General features: G+C 35.5%; 1 protein-coding gene across 1 annotated transcript in view; it reads left to right on the forward strand.

The window, feature by feature from the left end:
• The window catches only part of CACHD1 (cache domain containing 1), an 87,656-nt gene that overhangs the window by 23,349 nt on the left and 39,480 nt on the right, over positions 1–24,827 (forward strand). The window contains exons 5-10 of the mRNA XM_015823565.2: positions 1,957–2,063; positions 13,338–13,464; positions 14,922–15,066; positions 16,196–16,412; positions 20,417–20,566; positions 20,786–21,019. Coding sequence (XP_015679051.2) covers positions 1,957–2,063; positions 13,338–13,464; positions 14,922–15,066; positions 16,196–16,412; positions 20,417–20,566; positions 20,786–21,019 — 980 coding nt within the window. The remainder of the gene's footprint in view (positions 1–1,956; positions 2,064–13,337; positions 13,465–14,921; positions 15,067–16,195; positions 16,413–20,416; positions 20,567–20,785; positions 21,020–24,827) is intronic.

Genomic DNA, 24,827 nt, shown 5'->3' on the forward strand with positions numbered 1-24,827 from the left:
CTCCCATTGTTGTAATAAGGTACATTTTGAATTTTTATTAATAACTTTTTGTGATAAATCTACATTTTATGAATTAACAGAATAACTCCTCTGTCTGTCTAAATTCTATATTTAAATGTTGTAGATTGAGAATTGATTTGTATGTTGATGCAATAAACATATACTTATTATATAAACACTTCTTAGAGTTTATAAATAAAACACCTTTTAGGACAAAAGATGCACTTAATTATTCATTTGGTTTTTAGTCAGAGGAATTAACTACGATAGCAGGTTTAGAGTTTATTAAAGGTGTTGGAAATAATAACCATGATAAAGCAGCTGGAGAAATTATACTCTTGACTTTCTTTTTAGTGAGGACAGCTTTGGGAATGCAAAAAAGTTCCTATAGGAATCTGCAGTACTTCATGCTAACTGTTAAGGGAACATTTAATCCTGACAAGATAAATTTGATTTAACTCTAAGTAAACTTGAGTAGGCTGAAGAATGCATAGCTCATTTTATTCAGTCTGTTCTTACATGAATATAACCAAAATATACTTTGGAATATGCAAATAGATCATTAAGGGTTTATTATCTCTTAGGTGATACTGTAAAAATGTATTTATTTATTACATTTATATGCTGCTCATCTTACTTAGCATTTTCTTCTTCTTTGCAATATCATTTGGCAGATGAATAAATGTATAAAAGGTTGGAAATATTTCTGATTTTTTATCTGATCCACTAATGAATATAGTTGAGATCGGAGAAATTTTGGTTTTGTTGTCAACATTTTTTGTTTTGAAAACTCGGTAAAAGTCTGTCTAAATTATCCTTCCATAATTTCATCCTTCTTTGATTCTGAATATATTACCATAGATAAATAATGGAAAACGAATCTTTCAAAATACAGAACAAAATTTCATTACCAAATTATTGAATATTGGATTGTATGACATGTCCAAAACTACAGTCTTATTCTACCATCTTACCATTCTGCTACTAATATTGGTTTGGGAAGAAATTATGCAGTGGGGTACTTCATATTTTCTGGCTCTTAGAGAACACAGGCAATGTCATGCCACATTTAGTGCCCTAAAACCTTATTAATTTATTGAACTTTCATGTTTTATTCTATTGACAGCATAGTCTTTCTCCATTCCTCATATACTGTATGTCTTCCTTGCTATTCCAAATATTCATGCATGCCATTTCTGCACATCTATTTCAGTATGCGTTTTTGTCATAATACACATAAAAGCCACCTCCATGCTTTCCCATCCATACCCATTGAAAGAGTATGCTATTTATTTTTAAAAAATAATTCACTCCAAATAAGTTTTTAGGTTTAATCTGGCTCGGGGCAATGCATGGATTGTGCCTTTTTTTGGATCAGGGATGAAATAATAAAGCCACCCTTATTTTTCCAATTTCCTTTTTCTCCTATAGCCCCAACTTTCAGTTGAAAGACATCTCCCAACAGAGACTTGTAGGTAAAGAGTCTAGGAATCTTTGTAGATGCCAAAGGGTTAAAAAGTCTTGTACCTCTCATACTATGGTTTAAATCTGGATTTGGTGCTTTGGTTGGAACTTACTATATATCTCTACTAGTGAAAAAAGAAATATCTTCCTCTGAAGAAAAAAGTTTGGGTCAAAGTGAAGAAGCCCATACAGCTAGAATATTCCCATCTTTCTGCAGAACAATTATACCACTTAAATGAAAATGTTGAATTGTAGAATTTGCTACAAATCAAAGCTTTTCTTCCTTCACATGTGGCTTTATTTGGGTTGATTGCCGTTTATTTGATGTCTGTTTCCAAGATGCCTCTGTGTTTGTAAATCAAGTTGGCCAGTCTTCTCGATATTTAAGGCTGTTGGCAGTGATGGGGAAAAAAACTGTCTGTCCCTATAAAAATTTGAAACAAGTATACATGCTTATTTGTCTAATTTATTTTTCTCTTGGGCTCATTTCAGGTTTGATGGCAATTTTAACACTAACGTGTCTAGAACCATTAGCTGTGATAGATTGTCCACCACCGTGAATAGCAGAGCATTCAACCCTGGGCGTGATTTAAACTCCGGTATGTAAAGCATCTGTTTTGCAGAAGTTGCTGTATTTTACTGCCAAACCTTAGAACCAAGTGCCATAGCAACCCAATTTTACCCCCCCCTCTGAATCTGCTACATTATTTTTCACTTAAAGATATAATGATAGAAAGATGATTTCCTACAGTAATGGTTTTAGTTATAAATTTATTTCAACATTCTATGTAAGAACTGTTGATGATTATAGCAAACATTTTTTCTCCCTGTTCCATCTTCTCTGACTGCTCTGCCATCAGTTATGTCAATTCCCAGTAGCAAGAATCCAAAATGCTTACGATCTCAGAAAATTCTACCTAATGTGCAATTCTTCTGCAGTCATCACCTTTAATTTTGATGTTTGAAGATGCCTTGAAATTTTTTTTTTTACTTCTTTAATGCACCATGGGGTTTCTGTCATGAGAACAGATCCATTTGTTTGCTACTTTTTAAAAGAGGAAGGGTGGTGGTCTTCCTGTCTAAGGCTGTAAGGCTTTCACAAGAGATTCAACCTTTGGTTAATGTAGTCTTTACTTTCTGGCTTTGCTTTCAAATGTAAATACTGTTTTTAATGTATTGTGAAGTGGGGGCACTCTTTTTCATCTAATACTCTAGTCTAGATGATAGTTGTACCATGTTGTAATTTCTTTTCACTTAAACATTTTCTTTTTCTTTTTTCTTTTCTATAAATGAAAATGAAGCAGAAGACAGGATAAGAGCTGCTCAGATCAAAGCTGAAACTAAGATGTGTTAGGTTTGAGGGAATCCAGTTTTTTACATTCCTCCTTTTACTACGACTGATAGGGATACTTATTCCTTATTTAGGATTTTAAAAAAGACATTCTTGTGAAGATGGGCTCATTAGCAAATCAAATGGTGTTTCAATCTTGCTCTCTTTCCTTTTCTGCTTCCTGGACTATCCTTACTTCTTTCTTCAATGAAGGGAAATTAAGGTACCCCTACAGCAGGCTCTTTGATATGGAAACATCAAACTGCAGTAAAGTCATGGCCTGGCTTTAAAGTGCTTTGTTACCTTTTCCTAGCTTCAGAAGTGCCTATATCAACAGTAATGACTGAACATGAGAAGGGGTGGAGTTGATTATTGAAAATGGTTTGATGGTATATACCTCTCTGTCAGTTCCATTGTTTTTTCGTGATTCAATATTAATATTTTTTCGTGATTCAATATTAATATTTCCATGTCTGCTTTCATCTGTGGTGACCTGGTGTAGATTGTCAATCTGTCTAGCATTACCAAATTTACAAATCAGTGCTGACCATTTGCATGTGAATGGATACTAGAGAGAGAGGGAAGGAGGGAGGGAGGGAGACTTGCTTCCATCTTTGCATTCTGCTCTTACTGGGTTAACATGAGTCTTCTTGAAACATTCCCAAAATAGATGTACTTAACTGCTGATTAAGCCCTACCCACCAGGGATATCCCTCAAATAATACTTGTATAAGAAAAGTTCAAAAAGGTTTGCAGGCAAATAAAATTCCAAATGAGTCAAGGTTAGGTACATCTATTTTGCTCTAACTCCCCAGCCCCAAATACCTGCTTCTAAAGCCTATAATATCTCATTGTAGGAGTTCCATGATGTAAAACGTTTGTCATGGTGTCACCTTTTTACATTCCTGGTTTTGAGAGTTGTACCTTAGCTTGTTTCAATGAAGCTTCAAAGGAAGCATTATGCTCCTATGAACCTGTTTTTACAGATCAGGGAGAAAAGACAGTAAGAACTCATCTTTTCGTTGTTCATGTTTGGAATTTATTCTTTTCTGTATGTTTTGCCTTTGAGAAGGAAAGAAAGTAATTTCCCCCCTCCTCAATTAAGATAAAAGATTAATACACGAAATCAGTAGGGAAACTATTGTCTACTTCTTGAATAATGTGGTCACTTTTCAAAGGATAGATTGTCTCTGAAAGTTAAACAGTCTTACAAAATTAATTGCTTTGTTCCTTATCTTTGGAAAATTCTGGACCTTTCCCCTTTTTTTCCTTCAGCAAGTTTAGTTCATTTGCCTCCTCTTGGGGAAAACTACTGATTTTGCTATAAAGCTGTGCTTATTTTTCTATGACCACAATATACAATCTTTTTTTTAGATTAGGAAGGGACTATTTCAGCTGGAAAAAAATTGCTTTCTTCCTCCCTTCAGGTGTACTTTTTAGCTTCCATCTCCTCAAACTGCAAGAATTCCCCACAGGGATGCCTCACTTTCTTCCTTGCTTAAGACTGTAAGACAGTTTTTCTCAACCTTGACAATTTTAAGGCATGTGGACTTCAACTCCCAAAATTCCACAGCCAGCAATGCTGGGAGTTGAAGTCCACATGCCTTAAAATTGTCAAGGTTGAGAAACACTGCTGTAAGAGATGTGATTTAGGACTCTATTTTTCTTCATTCCACCTGCTTTATTCTTTAAAATGCAATTCTGCACTTTAATATCTTCCAATATCTACAACAAAACTAGTTTGGGGAGACGTTACATACTCTCCAAAGACAGACAGAGGTATTGCAAGCTGTGTTTGCAAGTTATAACTGTGTTTGTCAAGCTGCATTTTACTTCAAGAATCACTAGCTAACTGTGATGTCTGATAAAACTCTGCTGTGATTTTCAGTTGTTATTTTATGCCAGATGATGTGAGAGCCTTGTAATAATTAATAAGCTAGAGGTTAGGCAGAGCAGATTTATTTTCTGTTTCTAGTGTTAGATATTGTATAACAATATAGCATAGTAATATAGATTTTGCATGTAAATCTATCTGATATCTAATGAATGTCTTGTAGTCAGATTTTTTCAGGGAAAAACCTCCAAATTGTTGGAATCCAAAAATTATGCAATCAGGTGTTTATCTGTGCTGTAGAGTTGCAATGATTAGTTATTCCTGTGGAAATGATTTTGGGGAAATAGATTTACTGTGTTTTATGTCTAATATTAGGTGTTCTCATAATTGTTTTGATTCCTTTGTTTGTTTTGTTTCTCCTTGCTTCATTATGCATAAATATTTGTTCTCTTGTTCATGTACAGTATATATCTACTGAATTATATATGTAATTGATACTCTGGTGAAAAACAGTGCGTACCAGTTTGGGTCTCTAGATTATATACAGTATGTCTCCATCTATAGGAAATGGAGATATTGGTCAGGAACAGAGTCCAGCAGCATCTAGAACAGATGTGTCTAACACATTACTAACCGTGGACACTACCAATGCAGCTCCACAAGATAATAAATATTTTAAAAGGTTTGTTATTTATGCATATTAACTATATTCTATATTTTATATGCATCCCAAGACAATTCTTCTTCACTCAATGTGGCCCAGGGGATTCAAAAGGCTGGACAACCGTGTTCTAGAGTCTTCGGGTTCAAAACAAACTCTTTTTAAAATCCAAAAGAAAAAAAAATGAACAGAAACAAAACTAAACTAAACAAAAAGATTGAAAAGAATGTGAATTAAAAAAAACAAAGGACAAAAACACAACTCTTCACTGTTCGTTAGCAATAAAAGGCAACTCATGATCAATTCAAGGTTAATTTAAATTTTACTCTTAGCATTCCAAAATGTAATGACATTAGTTATACATTTTCTTCCTTGCCCAGTCTGGAAACGCTGTGGAACTTTGGCCAGGAACTTGGGGCTGTTGGGATTTAGATGGGTCAAAACAGGCTGAAGTCAAGCCAAGTGAGATGAAATTGCTGTTGGTCCAGCATGTTTGGGGTTTAAATCTTTGATGACACTTCCTCCTAAGGAGCAAGTCGGACTCCCTCTGAACACATAATAAAGATTGATAATTTTTTTGCACAAAATGATAGCAGTTCTTTCCTTGCTATAAATTTCATTCATGGTGTGAAGAGAGGACCAAAGGTGAACCATGCATAATGTCAGTTTTATGAAAATAATAACATTCAGCACCTAAAGATAATACTTCCAAGACACAAAGCATATTGAAACAGTTAAACATTCATCTTCAGGGCCAACCTGTACTAAAAACACAGCATAGTTTACTTATTGCACAAGGTTACTTTGATAAGTTACTCTTGAATATGGGTGACATAGGCTGGAAAACAGCAGTCCCTGTACCATATTTCTAGATCAGTGTTCTAGAAACAACCAGAAGGCGATAGTTCCTTTAGGAGAAAGATTCTGGACTGGTAGCAGAAACAGGAAAAGCTTAATTCAAAAGAATATAGTTTTTACATATTTGCTGCGGCGTCTGGCTGAGTTGGGAGTGGGAGGCACGGTTATGCGGTGGTTCTCCTCCTTCCTCACCGACCGCACGCAGTCTGTATTGGCAGGGGGGCAGAGGTCGGCCCCAAGGCCCCTAACTTGTGGGGTGCCACAAGGGTCGGTCCTCTCCCCCTTACTGTTCAATATTTATGTGAAGCCGCTGGGGGAGATCATNGAACTGTATATCTCATTCAAATGCCATGAATATTGAGGATCTTGAAAAAAACAGTTGCAAAAGCAAGCTTTTTGCTATATAATTCTTGGTCTTTTCTACTAGCATTTAGTATCTTCCTCATTACCTCACAACTGCAGTTAACATTCACTCTTTCCACTGAAGAGAAAAAGTGCTACGTCTAAGTTGCAGAACTGATTTTTATGGGCTATTTTTGGACAAAGTCTTTTTGAGCTTTTATGCATTAGGTTTCCTGAACAACACTGATGCCAAAGCAAGAAAGGTTGTTGGCATATAATGTAGTCCATATTTTTATATCAAATTCCAGAGTGCTGAAGTTTCACAAAGTCCCAGAAAGAAATATTATGTAATGGCTATAGGTAATGATATATCTAAGAACGTGACATGATGCTTATCAGGTTCCCTGGCTCTCCTGCTTTTTAAATAAGTTTTTAAAATGGGAATCCAGCCTGTCACAAATCATTGCAGCATTTTTAATCTGAAGGATATCAAATCTCCCAGAAATGAGGGGCATACATACAATGAAAGGTTGAGTATGCAGTAAAGTGTGCATGAACGATAATCAGAGTTCAAGTATGCAACTCTTGTGTTTCTTAGACAGATTTCCATCTCACTGCAAATATACTATTCAGCCAGGTTATTTATAGAGATTATGAAACTTTCTCAGTGCACCAAAAGAACTCAGGGCATCAGAGACAGTTGCCAGAGGAACATTTTTAATATGGGCCCCGTTCCATGTACACACTGAAAAGAGGTGTCCCTTTTTCACTCAGACATTAAGAATGTTGGCAGGATTCAGGCTCAGCAGAACACAGTCCGGAGATATTGGGGTTCCATTTTTACTAAGGATTTAACTTGCAAACCAAGTGCAATGTATTTTTAACTATATTTAAACTTTAACTATATTTAAACTTTATCATCAAAAGCCTTTTGATGGCAATGAAATGTACTGTGTGCACATACACGCACACACACACATATAGACAACTAACATCTATACATAATACATACATACATACACACATGGGCATTTACCCACATATACACCCACCCATTTACATAGAAACAAATCATATTAGACTTAATTAGATTTACTTGTGAGAAGACATTGATAGGGTAGCATTGTAAGCATGTACAGAAATATTTAATGTATTTCTATTGGATCTCAGTTTAATAATAGTAAAAGAGAGATTATTTCAACTCTTTTTTTTTCAAATTATGGGCAAAATATTGCAATCTACAATAAGGTACAAACATTTATACAAACATGGGGCTCCCCTTGAGGAGCACTCGGAGGCTCCAGTTAGTCCAGAATGCGGCCGCGCGGGCGGTGATGGGAGTGACTCGTCGCTCCCATGTAACGCTGCTGCTGCGCGAGCTGCACTGGCTGCCTGTGGCCTTCCGAGTGCGCTTCAAGGTGTTGATTATCACCTTTAAAGCGCGCCATGGCATCGGACCTGGTTACCTCCGAGACCGCCTTCTGCCACAGATTACCTCCCACCGGCCGATACGCTCCCACAGAGAGGGCCTCCTCAGGGTGCCGCCAACCAGACAGTGCCGGTTGNTCAGCAGGCAGGACTGGCCTAGGGGAAATTTTAAATTGGTTTTAATTGAATTTTAGTAGTGCGGCCGATTCGAATATTTATTTTTAATTTATCTTAGATTTGTATTTTGTATAATTGTTTTAACTGGCTGTAAGCCGCCCTGAGTCCTCCGGGAGAAGGGCGGGGTATAAATGAAATAAATCTTAATCTTAAATCTTAAATCTAATCTATTTACATATGTATTTTTGTCTGAAATGAAATAGTATGCAGATATGGTCAAACAGTGATTTAACAACCAGATTTAAATTTGAATCTGCTGCCAAAGAGCGCATAAACAGCTTTAACAATGCTGTTATCTTGCAATTAGCAAGCTTTGCAGTACAAGTGGATTTCATATTCTAACAAATATGAATCTATCAAAAATATAAAAATCATTGAGGAGGAAAATTTGTTCCTTGGGTGATCTGTTGCCTAATGTCCTCAGTCCAAATCTATTGCAAAAGTGGAAGTCTATACCATTAGATCATTATTGGGCTACACCATTAGCTTTTATATCTAACACTGCCATAGGTTCTTTCCAGCTATGAAATATGTCTTAACATTGCCCTTGTGTTATAAGATTGAGACTCAGTTTTCACGTTTGATCTTTCATTGCTGGAGCTTTAATCTTATAGCGAGAGGCAGCAAAAAAAAAATGGTGTGCAAATTCTTGCTGAGAGTGCCTAATTTATAGGACTGTCATAATTTAGGCTTTAAGTTCATGCATATTTAAATTTACATGTTTCATCCCATGAGTATTTCTACCTATGTCAAGAAGGATCTCTGGTCTTCCAAAACCAAAACCAGTTAAATTATTATGAGAAATATTTTATTGCTTAACTTTGTTGTATTTATCTTACAGTTAAACATTTGATGTTTTGGTATATTACATGGGTTCCCTCATGTCAAGATAGTAGGTTACCAAGGATTAGTTCATGTAACATCCTAATTTGACCTTGTAGGCATATATATTTGGTTGCACAACACTGCACCAAAAATCCAATTCAGACTGAGGACAAGACTTCCTGCCTTTGTTATAAATGGGAAATTCTTTCATCTTTCAGAAGTCAGTGAAAGGAAGAAGTTTTGGGTGTGCTTGTGTTTTTAAAAACCCCTCCCTTTCTCCTGCTTATTCTTAAAAAATAATCTGCTGCACTGCAAAGTTTGCAATGATCTAGTGAACGACTAGATTTTTAGCCAGGAAACTATTGAGCTTAGCAATGAAATAGTTCAGGTAGCTCTCTCAGCAAGATAAAGCTTTAGTCAGGGTTCAGCAAAGCAATTACTCTAGCAGACATATTTCTTGGAGAGCATCGTTTTATAAGTCAGGAAGGCCCAGAATGGCTTCTCATCTGATTAAGTTGGGCTGTGGGGTTGTTGTATGCCAGTGGTGGCGAACTTATGGCAAGGGTGCCAGAGGCGGCACTCAGAGCCCTCTTTGTGGGCACGCACGTTGTCGCCCCAGTCCTAGGCCTTCAGCTGGGTTTTATAAAACCTTTTCACTTTAGGCCTCCGCTGCCATGTGCAAAAAAAAAAAAAGGTTCAATCAGTCAATTTCAACTTCTCGCGGGGAAAAAAAGTTCTTGCAAAGTTGGAATTGATTGATTGAACTTTTTAGTCCCACTCAGTCTGCCGTTACCACAGCAGCCACGCCCACCCAATGGGCCACGCCCACCCAATTGGGTTGCAGTTTGGGCACTCAGTCTCTAAAAGGTTCGCCATCACTGTTGTATGCTTTCCAGTGATTATACTAGTGATAGTGCAAAGCTGTAAGGAGCAGATCATCCTGCATGTTCTCTGATGACATAAAACAGGAGGAGGGGGGTGTCCAACATTAGCTATTTTAAGACTTGTGGACTTCATTTCCCAAGATTCCCCAGACAGGCATGCTGACTTGGGAATTTTGGGAGTTGAAGTCCACAAGTCTTACAGTTGCTGATGTTAGACACCTCTGGCATAAAGAGGTAACTAAGCATTGAAAATGAGCTAGCTGACTGCAGTACCACTAAGCCAGGGGTGGGGAATTATATCCCTTTTATGACTTGTGGACTTCAACTCCCAGAATTCTGAAAGTTGAAGTCCACAAGTCATAAAGGGGCCATAGTTCCCCACCTCTCCACTAAGCAGTTCCACTAAGCTGAAGCAGCAGTACTGTTACGGTAGTTGTAGTTAACCTGCTGTAGAAACATAAAATAAACTATATTCCCTTTATTAGCATGCTTGGCATAGGTAGTGTGCAGAAGTATATAAATAGACAGTACATGCTCTGATGAAACAATCATTCAAGTTTAACACAAAGTCAGTTTACCTTTGTGGGTGACGCTTTCTGCTGCAATGATATAATGGAGAAATGATTATGTTTTCTTCATCTCGGACAACTATAGTCTCTTGGCATTCACTATCAGATCACAATCATCATCTTTGAGAGAACACCTTGCTTCTGGGTAATTCCAAAGTGGAGTGGGATGATACAAAAGTTTTAGAAAATCATTAATACAGAATAACTGGCAATTTTAGAATGATGATCTCATGAACTTGAAAGGTTACTGAGGTTGAACTGGCTGAATAAGGCACTAAGAAGATTGGTGGATGTGCAGGAAGATCAGAGTTTGTCTCGGGGGAAGATTAGTGGCAGACCATTGAGACGATGGGAGGTGAAGGCTACTTTAATGCTTGTGCAAAACGGTGGATGGGTTTAATGGATACTGAGATGGGAGGTCCCTAAAAAGTCATGGTACTGAATTTTGTGAGAATCTTTGGTGTAATTACAGCTTTTAGATCTGCCGGAGTCTAAACATATGTGTGTATCTAGATCAAGGTCTTTGGGATTTTCTCTTTTAGTCACTGTATTTTAAATATCTGGGATTTCTTTTTTTAGAAGTCAATGGTTAAAGGCCCTTTTGGCAGACTTGTTCTTTAACATCTATTAAACAATATTACTATTGTGATCAATAATTTGTTTTAACCTTAGTCTTACTGAGCATACAGGAATTTTGTTTCTAAACCTAATTTGTTTTTCTTTTATTATTATTTAGTCTAAGAAAGACTAAATAAATAAACACTTAATAAAGCTGGTGTTTAAGTGGCAAAATGTATCCAACAGCTGTTTCTTGTCCAGGCTCAAGTATCAACTAAAATCACGGCTTAATAAATTAAAAACCAAACCTTGAAAAAGTTGTGTTTGAATAATTAAGAAAACATAATTTACAAAAATGAGTGAGAATGAGCAAGTAACCTGAACTTAAATTTAGGATGAAATTCCCTAAAGCTTACTGGTATATTATTTGCTCTGCTGCTTTGCTTCCTTGGATAAATTATTCTACATTTTTTCTGTACCTAACTCTGTATTTGTAAGATGAGAATAACATTGTCCCAAGTGTGTAATATGTGCATTTACATGAAAGAGGAAAAAAACATCATATCTAACATCATTTTTATCTTTCTGTTTAAGAATGATATTTTATAGGTGCAGTTAATTTGAAGCTAGAATGCAAATCTTAAAGCATGCCAGAAAGCCAATTTCTAGAACTACATTCTCCTTTCATTTCAGCAAAGGAAACCTGAATCTTTCCTTGTGGGAATTATTCTAGTGGAAAGTAGAAAGAAGTCGTCTGTTTCTAATGGATTTTTGACACCTGGAGAAAGAGTTATACTTGGGGGGGAAGAAGAAACATAGCCATTTAAGATGGGAATGTGACAAAAGTGAGAAATGAATAAGAAACTTGATATAATATAAATATATAGCTTTAGTTTGAACATAGATTTGAATTATTACCTACTCTTTAATGTACATTTAATGTTGTTTACAAAGGAGTTCCATTTTGTCATTTGGTAAACTAGCATAGGTATGAGTTTGAGCAAATAATAATAGTGAGGATGTATTCCTACCATCTCAACTGGAGTATTCCTATTCAGAGTTTCTGCAGAAGTCAGAAGTGAACCATTAGGACAGGGGTGTCAAACTGCCGGCCCGCGGGCTGGTTTCATCATACCGGAACCACGCCCACTCCATTGCCGGCAATGGCAAAAAAGCTCCGATACGTCACGTGACATCACATGATGAGTTTGACATGTCTCCATTAGGGTCTCAAGCAAAATTGATTCCCTCATTCTTCCTCTGACAATTTATTTTCCAGCCAACATCAACTCTTGAACATTCATTTAGGACTATTGGACTTTTGAGTGAAATGTTGGGATTAGAAGGCCTGCCTTTCTGCTTTCCATGAAGAACTCTACTTAAGCCTGCTGATAATTAGCCACTTGCTTATTAGATTCCTTACTTTGCCTCTTCTTCTTTCAGTAGCAAGACACCCCAAATTGTTTATTGGAAAGGCTGACTATCTATGAAACGATCAGTATCTACATAGCCACAGGGGGGAAAATATGTAACTGTCAGCATTGACAGATCAAGTGTGAGCTGCAGAGGTCACCAACATCTTACTGTTCCTCAATCATTTCTAAAATAGTCTTGACTGGAGAGCTGCCTTGTTCCTTTTTAACTCAACCAAATCCATTTCTCTTACAACTGTCTGCTTGTTAGTATTCTAGCAAATTGAATTCTATAATAGCAGCACTGAAATACAGTAGATGATGTAACCTCTCTTTGGATGAACATTTTAATTTTAGTTCAGAGGAAGAATGCAAGCCGGTTATTCTCACATCCTAAAATTTTATTTCCTCAGTGTGAGTGAGAGAATGTGTGTTTTGTCCTTTTTCAGAAAGGTTTGTAAAGTTCCTATGCTTCACATATTAGCATAGTATTACCTCCCTGTTATTTTAAAATATATGTTCTGTTGTGATGGTATAAAACCTGAGATGCAGTATATCAAAAATTTTCCTCCTGATATTTTTTATTCTATAGGATAATTTGCAGATTTGTTAGTTTATCTCAGAATTGTGTCTTGCAGATTTGGATGTAGCTTTTGCACCTTAATATTTGCTGAAAAGAATAACAATAGGAACTATGCACCAATTTTAATGAGGCCAACACTATTAACCATATAAAATATTATTAATATTAATAATATAAATATTATTAAAAATATCATTAAACACATGAAAATAAAGTAGGCTTATGGTTTATGGCAATTGGACTTTCACATACTGTGTACGTTCCTTATGAAAGTTATCTAGAGGATGTATCATTTCAGACAGCTTGGTGCTATACTAAGAAACTTTTAATCAAATAAAAAACATTTAAGATATTTTTTCCTGTCCTTATGATATTGTTAATGTCCTTTTCTGTTTTATTATATTTTTAATAGTACTTGCTGACAATTTGAAATCAAATCCTGGAATCAAATGGCAGTACTTTAGTTCAGAAGAAGGCATTTTTACTGTGTTTCCAGCTCACAAATTCCGATGTAAAGGCAATTATGAACACCGCAGCAGGTATGGTTTTGGTGTATTCAGTATAAGCATTTTGGAGATAAAAATACTTTTATTAGTAATGTCATTCCAGTAGAGAATTTAGATTTCAGGCATCTCAAATGACAAGAATAGCATGATGAACTCATTCAAAATTTAGCGTTTCACCATCTTCCAGTTTACAAAATACAGATTTTTTAAAAAATTATATCCATTAACATTACAGGTATTCTTCACTTTACAACAGTAATTGGGACTGTAATTTCTTGTCTCTAAGTGAAGCATATATAAAGTTTGATGTCATTTGACCATCCCACTTGGCAACTGCAATTCTGGCAATCCCTGGTTTAAAGTCATTAAGTGAGAACAGCATGGGTTGTTCAGTGAGGACCTCATGTGATCATGACTCCTGACTTTCTTCCAGCTTCCCCATTGATTTTGCTTGTGAGAAGATGGTAGCAAAGATCACAAATCATAATCATGTGTCTGTGGGATGTGCGATGGTCAGAAATCCGGACTAGTTGCTGAGCAACCAGATCACAATTACATGACCATGGAAGTTGTACGATGGCTGGCACTTCAAGGACCAGTCAAAACTACCACTTGTTCAGTGATATTGGCACTGAATTAGTGGCCATCAAACAAGTAGTCTGTTTTAACTTTCTCAATCCAGGGGAAAATAAATGGCAATTGTTCTCTTTTCCCTTATGGCATATTTAACAACATTTTTTGCTCTTTAAAAAATTAATAAACTTTTCAAAAGTATTTTACATAGATAAAAAAAACTTTCATAGCACATCCTATATGGATCATATTCCGTACTATTAATAGAAAAGTTGGCCTTGACATTAGACTTTTATTCATGATAAAAAAAACAAACCTTAAGCCTAATGCAGCAATACAATTTTACATTTCTTGCATAGTCTTTTAATATGCCAGTAACTATATTAGATTACATTAATTTATCTGCCTAATTTAGAATCAGTGCATCAGACGATATAAATACACATCAGGACTACCTTACAATTCTATTTTATGAAAGTGATTATTTGTAAAAAAAATATTCCTAATGGGCAAACACTGTAATTAGTTGTACTAATATTAAAGTGAATATTAAAGGCTGTATTAAGATAATCAGTATAACTCGTTCCAGTATAGTTGGATTAAAGGCTGAGGTGACGGATAATAGATAATAATTATCTATAGATAATAGATAGTATCTATATATAGGATTCTTGAGTAGAAATATGAAGGCTAACATTTTGGAGGAAAATAAATTTTCTTTTTTAAATGATAAAATAGGTAACATATGACTGTTTTGGTCTGCAATTTGCTGAAACCAAAATAAATATGTAAAGATAAGTTTAACACACAGTTAATTCAAATAATGCCTTTGGACAATGCAAGAAACTTCTGGAGTTTGTCTGTTGTAATTCTCTTAATGAGTGTGAAGCACAGCATCCTGTAACTTTTATTTTTAGGCCTGTCTACGTCTCTACAGTTAGACCTCAGTCAAAGCATGTAGCTGTCATTATAGACCATGGAGCTTCAGTTACAGAAACACAACTGCAGATTGCTAAAGATGCAGCCCAGGTTATTCTGAACTCAATAGATGAACATGATAAGGTAAGCTAACTCAGAATGGTAAGTCGGAACTTAGTTTTGATCCTTCAAATGTTTGCCTAATTTCTCCCAAAGTATTGGGAGAAAGAGCAACTTTGGAAATGAGATTGGAGTTGGGATGAATCATATTAATTGCCCATAGAAGTTTCTATGAGTGTGAAGTACCCTGTCCTCTGCTTGAAAACCCAAATATTCAGACAGGAGGGGCAGGGATCAGACTATCTCCATTACCTTATAAAGCTGTAGGATGGTATTTACCCCAGTCTCAGTTTGGCATATCCCTTTAATGTGAAACAAAAATAGAAACTAGCAGATGAGATCTAATAAGGAAAAAGTAAGTGTACTCAACATACATACCACCTGATCTGAACATCCTTAATCCAAGGGACTTTAAAAGTGGCAAATGATTTGCCTCTTCACTCTATCACAGAAGTTTAAGATTACTGAATTAATTAATTAATTAGAATTAATTACTTTACTATGGAAGTGTTCAAAGGCTATTCAAAAATTAGTACTGGTGGCTCCCTCACTCTGTTTCTCAAGCTTCAAATATGGCAAAGGAAAAATTGAACAGATTTGGATATAATCTGATTATCTCAGAGAAGAATAAGACTAGAAAATAAGATGAGACAGCTTTCACCCCTTTCATTCTGAATTTTGGAAATGGTATTGGAGGAAACTCTTAGTATGGCATGTGTACTTGAAGCCTTCTGCTACATATTCTGGAGAAAAAGATAGATTTATGTATTCATGAGCAAATTTACTTTCATGATTATTAGAAATAAGATTGTTACTTTGAATTTCATTCAGGGGTCTCATAAATGTAGGGTCCCCACTTCTTTCTGTTCCCTAAAATAATCTGCTAGTTGCTTTATTTTCATCTGAAAGTTCAATGACACTTTCTGATTATTATTACAAACATTTTACATAAGAAATAATACTTTGTTGACAAACCAAAGATGTGATTTTTAATAAATTAACTATCCTTAAGTTTTATAGATATATGCCTTTAGTTTTGATTCAACAATTAAAATTTAAAATCAGATAGGCTTTTCTATTGTTATTATAGCACAATGTAAAAAAAAAAAAGACAACTCTAAACAGGAGGTAATTTTGTTTTATCCTTCTTCAGATTTCTGTGTTAACTGTGGCAGACACAGTGAGAACTTGTTCTTTGGATCAGTGCTACAAGACATTTCTGTCTCCTGCTACTAGTGAGACAAAAAGGAAGATGTCCACCTTTGTTAGCAATATCAAATCATCTGACAGCCCTACCCAGCATGCAGCAGGCTTTCAGAAAGCATTTCAGTTGATGCGAAATACAAACAATAGCATCAAACCTCAAGCAAGTAAGTATATTGTTACACAAAATTAATACCTTTGCTCCTGATCTTTTTTTCCTTTTTGGATTTGGGTTTTTCTTTTTAACAGGGCAGAGAAGAAGAGAATGTCTTCAATTCTATAAATATTACCTGGAATTATTTTTTTTGTTTTTAGCTTAATCTATACAACAACCCAAAGAAACTTCATTTATTGTACTATCTTTTCTTTATCATTTCTCATCCCTTAATGATTACAAGATACTATTAGTTATATAAAAGTACAATATGATGATATGCTATGGAAATTGTTTATGGTTCCATTTTTTCAGGGTGTTCCCTCCCCCCCCCCCCCAAACATACAGCCTTGGTCTATCCTAGTAGCCTTCCATCCAAGTATTAATTATGGACAACCTTGCCTAGTTTTTGAGATAATCCAAGTTTAACTATACCAACTAATATTTAAAGTTGTGCAAAGACCACATGTCTAAGGGAGTCCAAAGAATAATGTGGATGAATAAAATGTAGTTCCAACATAAAGCTAAGCAGGTCGGCCTCACCAATGCATCTGGAAGAATGCCAGTAGCAATCCTTTTTCTTTTCTTCTCTGAAATACATTGATCAAGCTGCTCCAGGATAGCCTGGTAGGTTTCCAGAAGTTAGATTAATTTCTGGGAAACTGCCTGATCAACCCTGGAACAACCAGATCAGTCTGATCAGAAGGACAAAAGAAACATATTCTGGAGTTCTCAGTTCTGAAACAGCCAATGTTGCTCATGTATCAAATTGTGTCACTTGAGATGTGGAAACTTAGATGCAACCTATTTTCATATTTGGTGGACATGCAGGGAAGTAAAAGCATTTTGGATTAAGATATGGTGGAATATTCAAAATATTTTTAAGAAAAAGATAAAGTTTAAACCGCAGATATTTTTGCTGGGTATTATGGAAGATTTGGATACAAAAGAAATGGATTTGATGTTGAATTTGATAACTGCTGCAAGATTACTACTAGCTCAATGTTGGAAAACGGAACGTTTGCCCACTATAGAAGAATGGTCACTTAAAGTCTCAAATTTAGCAGAAATGGCTAAGATTTCCGCTTATGTAAAGGATTACTCACAAGAAAGATATATTTCGGTTTGGAGAAGATGGATAGATTATATTGAGAGTAAATATGGTACTAAAAAATTTCATTTGGTTTTTTAGTAAATTTTAGAGTAATAATGTAGTTTATATGCTATAATAGGTTACTTACTTTTATTTATAATTAATAATATGATGTTATAATTATTGCATTTAATATTAGCATATTTGTTTAAAAGAGAGTTAAAGGATGTTATAGATTTGTTATTCTAATAGTTGATTAATGTTAGATAGAGTATGGTTATTGTATTGTTAACCCTGTGATTGGCTCTGGGAAGTGGGGGGAAGGGAGGGGGGAGGGCAAGGGTGGGTTTTGGGGAGGGGGGAATTATATTGTAAAACTTTTATAAAATTTTCAATAAAAAAAATGTGTCACTTAAAGTTGGTAGTTTTGATACTAAATTTTGGCAGTCCAAGCTGGATGTACTCGGAACTTGTAATTTTTTTAAAGCCCACCCAAAACCCCTTCCAGATGGGTTGATGAATTTTGGTCATGCAAACCTAGAAATTATTTGGAAGAAGGCCTTCAGAAATAATCCTTTGGCTTATTTATTAAAATAAATACAGCTTATTTAATTGTATGAGTTAACTCATAAAGCAGCAGCATCATTTTTCAGACTCAAATGGAAGTCTGAAAAATGTCAGGCTGCCTTAATAAATAGCAGAATGTTGCTGAGCTCCACACTTGCACAAAGTCCAAACAACCTCTTCCAAATCATTTTTGAAACATGCACAACCGTATATGATGGACCATGGCTTTCTTAAATGTTATGGCTATGCTGGAGTGTCAGACTAACTGATCAAAGCTGTATAATAAAATTTTGTATAATCAGATTAAGCAGGAAGAAGTGTTTGTATTCCTGAATGCCTGTTAGGTAATGAAATTAGACTGTTACCGCAATTGGTATCATTAGCATTAATGATTACATTTTTCACAATGTGAAAAATTGATCCATTGCATACAAAAGTCAGTTAATTAGAGACCTGCAATATTGAGGTTTCACAATATTGTTATCTCTTCTGAATATATTTTTATTTATTTTTATAACGAGATATGTATGTACGTAATTGTTATAAAAATAGCAACATGCACACATGGATTCTTGAAGCATCTCCCCTTGTTTTACATTGGAGTTATTGTAGTTTAGCATAAATACTAATACTGAGGAACTATACTGTGTAGTAAAGTACTGGGTACTCAGTATAGTACTGAAGAACTATGTTGTTTGGTCATGAGGAGGATGTGCTTCTATTTTTCATAAACAATCTTCTTGATTGTTGTTATATCTAGTACAAATATGGTTGTATTAAAATATTGCGATGTTTTTAACATCTTGCTTTCTCAGCAGGCTCAACATGCACATCATCAAGTCTTCTGAATGGAGATTTATGATGCAAAATATTGTTGAGAAACACCTAGCACAAAAAATAAGATGAGATTGGAAATTTTGGCATTTTTAATAACTTTCAACCATTAAAAACAGGGGCATCGTTTAATTAATTTTAGCTCCTTAAATTCCTTTAATTCTAGGAACATCATGAAACTTTAAAAAATATTATCATAATGCGACTTATATTATAATTCAGTAAATCAAGGAAAAAATAACAGGCAATATGCTGGAATATAGTTGGCTGATGGTAGAAAATTAATGTTGGGAGAGTTGGTTATCAAAATTATAAAGAGGAGACTATTAACAATAGTGGTATTTGGTGTCCTATTTGATGACAGTTATGTTCTCTTAATGGCTTGTTCTTACTGAACAAGCCATTTACTTACTTACTGAATACTTTTCCATAAGCTGTTTCCATTAGTGATTGTAAGGAAGCCATATAAATGCTATTTACTGATTCAATCTGCAAGGCTTGGCATGCTATGGGTTCCATTAATTAAACAATGCTATCCATAAGGATCCTGGAAGTATATCTTCTCTATAGCAGCACCTATCCTCTAGAATGCGGTTGCTCCCAAATTTGAACAATTTCCACTCCTTAGGGATTTCACCCAGACCTTTGAAGAGGACGATTGATCCCCCTTTCTTTGATTGATGTTCCCCTCTGCCATTATTGTCCCTTTGTCTCATGCTATTTTTGTATTTTATCTATTGTTCTCTGTTTTTTTAACGTTTTAACAATTATAAACCACCCAGACTCTCTGGGAGTTGGGTGGCATGTACATTTGATAAAGCATCATCATAATCATCATTATTAGCAGCAACAGCAACAGAATCAAATAGCATTCTTAAATTTATCCAAAAGTAATTTGATTGACATGTTTTTTCCCCCCCAAAGGTATTGCATTGAAAAGGAAGGTTTAAAAACATGCAAAACTTCTAACCTTTACAAATATTTCCTGCTTTTTCAGTCAAAGGATCAAAGTAAATGCATGTATATAAAATAGAAATGTCATCTTTTTATATCAAAAAGAGATGAGAACACAGTCTGCTTTTCCTCTGGCTTAACTGCCCTATTGAAATCCTAATCTTAATGCTCTGGCCTAAAAATGGAAAGTTAATATAAAGGAATTGTTAATAACAGATGGTATATCTTTATTTTAGATGATGTATAACATTCTGTGTAATACACACACACACACACACACACACACACACACACACACACACAGAGCAGTCTTTTGTAGGTAACCTTGGAAAACTATCTTCTGTTTAATTTGGTGCTGAAATTTGCAAACATTGGTTTACTTAAGGTTTCTTTTATTGGGTACCAAAATTAGCGACATTACATGGAGTAGAACTTTGAGTATTTTTATGACAATGAGAAATCTACTCCACTTATTACAAGCATAATTTTAATCTTGAGAATCTACTATTGTAAATACTTCCTAGTATGTTAGATTATATGCACATCAGGTCTCTTCTTATATTTCTTAGACACAGATACAGTCATAATTTACTTATCAGCTGGAATAGCATCAAGAGATTCATCCGAAGACAGTAAAAAGACTACTCTTCGTGTCATCAATGAAGAAAATAGTTTGCTTAACAACTCCGTAATGATCCTTACTTATGCTCTCATGAATGGTAAGATGTGTTTGGAATATTAAGGGTCTTTCAGTTGTATATTCAGTATTTTGAATTTTCAGAAGGCATGGGCTATACTAATAAAATTATTTTTATATATATGCATTAAGTTGTATAATGACTAGTTTATAATTTCCACTCTTTGAGTTCTCAGTTCGGTTTCATAAACTAGGTGCTTTAATTTTTCTCTCTGTTTATGTCCAATGTCTATATTTGCAGAGGGTGTGACAGGCTTAAAAGAATTAGCCTTTCTTCGAGATCTGGCAGAACAAAATTCAGCAAAGTATGGAGTCCCAGATCGAACAGCTTTTCCTGTAACTAAGGGCAGTATGATGGTCCTTAACCAGCTGAGCAATTTGGAAACAACTGTTGGACGGTTTTATACAAATCTCCCAAACCATATGATTGATGAAGCAGTCTTCAGTTTGCCCTTTTCTGATGAAATGGGTGATGGTAAGAGCTTCCTCTTTTTTAAAACAACAACAACAATGAAAAAGCACATATAGTAGCATGAGTTAAGAGCATTCATGATGGTGCTACAATAAAACAATGTCACATAGGAGGCCTATTGGGGGGATGGGACGAGTAAAGGGCATCTGTATTTTGCATTTGTGTCAAAAATGAAATTCTCTGTTTTGATCCATTTCCCCCCAAAACCTAGCTATCTAAATAGCTGGTGCTGACATGCACATAATTATATTTGAAATGTTACTTTTGTTGAATATAAATTATGCCACAAAGGGCAGTTTTCAGCAGGGGACGAGTCTTCCATCTTTTGTTGTATTACGAAGCTTTTGGTAGGCAGTAAGAATAAGAAGTTATTTGATCTTTGTGAGGCTGAGGAGGTGGAGTTTCAGCTGGGAGTTTGTCTTCCTCATGAGGGATGACATGAAAATTGTGATCTCAAGCCAGGGCAGTTTTGAATGTAAAACGCCTTGCTTGTCCTACAGAAATAGCTTGAACTGTTTCTGTGCACTGAAAGATACTAATGGTCACGATAACTTGATTCTTTTTTGTTATACAGCTTGTGTTTTGGGAAAGTTAGACATGTATTTATGCAGGTAAATGTATTAGAAACTTGTGTGGAGGAAACCTAATTTATGGGAAAGGGTATCCAATGATTGTCGGGAAAGAATTTAAGCAGCCACTGTTACTGCTTGATCACAGAACATTGCCTCCTGTTTTGTTAGAATAACTCAGTAGATCTACATCCATATCTTCCTAGGATTAAAATTAACAAATCATTTGGGGCTGCTTCTTAGATCAAAATAATGTAGTTCTAATAATAGGACTTGAATATCTAAAATTGGAGCTGGATTTTGCTGTTGGACGTTTTTACTCAAAATGCAGCCATGAAATTAAGCCTACTGCAGAGCTTGTATTCCTCTGGATTCTTCACTGATGTTTTTTAATATGGTGCTCAGTGAGGCTTATCTAAACTTAGAGGTTATCAGTCACAGCCTAAAAATAGCCACTTTGGTTCTTAATCAGTGTTAAATCTACTGGGTAGTTCAAATCAGATGGAGTTCAGCTTGGAAAGAAATTCAGCTTCCAAAATTGTGTAAGAAACATTTTTCTTGTGGTAATCATATTACCATGCTCAGACTGCTACAAGTTTTGATTAATTGACAAAGGGTGGGAACATCTTTTACAAACTTTTAACTGACACAGAAACTATTCCCCCTTTTTTTTTTTAAAAAAAAAGGTAAGCTTATTATTATTCTGAGTCACACTTTTATCACTTCTAGTACAGACTACTATAACTTTATATTTGATGACACCATGAGGATAGCTTAAAGTCAAACTACATGCTGCATTAAATTTGTAGTATGTAGCTCTGTGTAGTCATGCATTATTCAAAAGTAAGTCAGGAATGCTCCCGATCCAGAGCAAGAATATATAGCACACAAGATAAGAAAATTAAATCATTTCTGCTTCCATCATTGCCTCTTGACATTTAACGGTTACTAGAATGTAGGAACATGCCCAGTCTATTCATCAGCAATATTATGTGTTTTAATGTACTTCATAGTTTGAACCTTAGCTAAATGTGGTCCCTGCTCTATGTGTCATTGTTAAAGTGAAAATGACAAGAGAGGAAGGCCTATATCTTAGTCTTATCAAAGTTGTGCAATAATCTGTGTAATGATGGTGAGATTGCTTCAGTTTTATAACTTAAAGAAAAGGTATAAAACATCTCTCTTCTGGAATGTTCAATGTTTCTGGAGCTACTGATGTTTTGGTTTTGATTTTTCATGGCTGAAGTTTTTATACTGTTTGAAAGCATCCCGAAACTTTGGAAATGCAGAATACATAAGTTTTAAATGGCAAGGCTTAACTTTCAAAAAGCTGTATATCTGTGTTTCTCAAACTTTTTGCACTCATCGATCCCTGAATAAGGCTTCAGAAAATGCAGGAATTTCCCTGTTAAACCTGTATGCCATTCAAAGTGCTGATTGTCATCATTAAAGCTCTTCATGGCTTGGGGCCTGGATACTTATGAGATTGGCTTCTCCAGGTTGAATCTGACCACCCAGTGAGATCAGGAAGAGGGGGCTTGCTGAGGGTCCTTTCTTTCAAGGAATACCCAGAGGGTGAGCCATCTTGTCTGTCCTTTGGAACAGCTTCCTTCCAGATATATCCAGGTCTCGTCTGCTTTATTGGGTTTACAAACAGCTGTAAAGACTTAAAGATACTTCAAGATGCGGTGATTTAGTCTCTCCCCACAAGATGGCACTGTCATGAGTTGTGGAGTGTTTACTGGTTGGGGGTTTTTTGTTTGTGGTTTTAAGGTTTGTGGCATTCTGCTAGCCAAGGGGTAGGCAACCTTGGCTCTTTTATGACTCATGGACTTCAACTCCCAGAATTCCTGAGCCAGCATGCTGGCTCAGGAATTCTGGGAGTTGAAGTCCACGAGTCATAAAAGAGCCAAGGTTGCCTACCACTGTGCTAGACCCTTAAAGCCTATGGGAATTTAGTGGCATTGAAGCTTTGATAAATAAAAAAGCAAAGACCCTTTCCCTATACTTTCAGTTTTAAAAACATGAGACTATCTGGTTTTCAGTGGATAAGAAAATTACAGTTGCATTCCGTAATTTTACACTCACATTGAAGACATTTTAAATATTTTTTTAAAAATTCCATTTGAGTTATTTTATGTGCCATATGGAAAAAATAGACCTGTATTAATGATACCTCCTCAAAACTGGCTGGTCTATAATGTTTTTAGATGGCAATCCTTGAATTTCATATCAGTGGGAGAGGTCTCCAGAGAGAGGTATCTTTTGACAGTGTAAGTTGTATGACATTGCCTTGGAGGAACTGTATGATAATGTCATACAGTGGAATTGAGTGGCAGTAAACATTGGGAATGAGAGACTGAGGTGGCATATGTCTTTGCTGTGGACACAGGGAGACAGAGGCTGAGCTAGCAAGCAGGCTGTAGTTGGGAAATACAGATGGTTGTGGACAGCATGGACCACAGAGGCGGGATCACTGCTGTATATAATTGTGGAAGATACATATTGTACAGTTACGAAAAATAACTTCCACAGTTATCCCAAAAGTGCTTTTTCACAAGGCAACTGGACTTTCTTGTTTAAACATAAACATATAAAGGTGCCTTGTGAAAAAGCACCGTTGGGATAACTATTACTTGGACGACTGAGAATCTCCATAGATGTTTAATTACCACAGTGTATTAACATTACAAGATACGCAATGCATGCAAGAAAGAGGGTATGTAAATGCAGTCAAGAATTTTAAATCACTTCTGGATGTATGCAAATTCAAGCCTGTATGCTATTTATTGAGAATAATTTATTGAGTATTTCTCTGCTACAAAGACCCAAGTATCATCAGAAATAGCAACTTGCTTCTAGATATTTTTCTGATGTGGCCACAGAACAGATTAGTAAGAATATTCTGGAAACTCTTTTATAAACTCTTCTGGACCGTGGCAATATTAGTTGAGAAGGTAGGAGAGACTTTCCAAAGCTCACACCATCAAGATCTTCCTAAATTTTTGTATGCTTCTTTTTTAGAGTTCCATATCAGTTGCTAGATTGGGATTTACTGTGTCAAAAAGAATGTAATGAACCAGCTTGTTTTCAAAAATCTGGAAATGTGATGCAATGATTTCATTAAAGCTAAACAGGTTTAGATGTGTTCAGGGAGTGCCCGGATTAGTCTGGGACTTCTCTGCGTGCTGTCTTGATCTACCTGAGATGAAGAGGAGGTGTATATTTTTTAATTATTTTTT

Source organism: Protobothrops mucrosquamatus, unplaced genomic scaffold (assembly GCF_001527695.2).
Source record: "Protobothrops mucrosquamatus isolate PMUCROS unplaced genomic scaffold, P.Mucros_1.0 scaffold1915, whole genome shotgun sequence".
In the NCBI taxonomy this organism is placed as follows: domain Eukaryota; kingdom Metazoa; phylum Chordata; class Lepidosauria; order Squamata; family Viperidae; genus Protobothrops; species Protobothrops mucrosquamatus.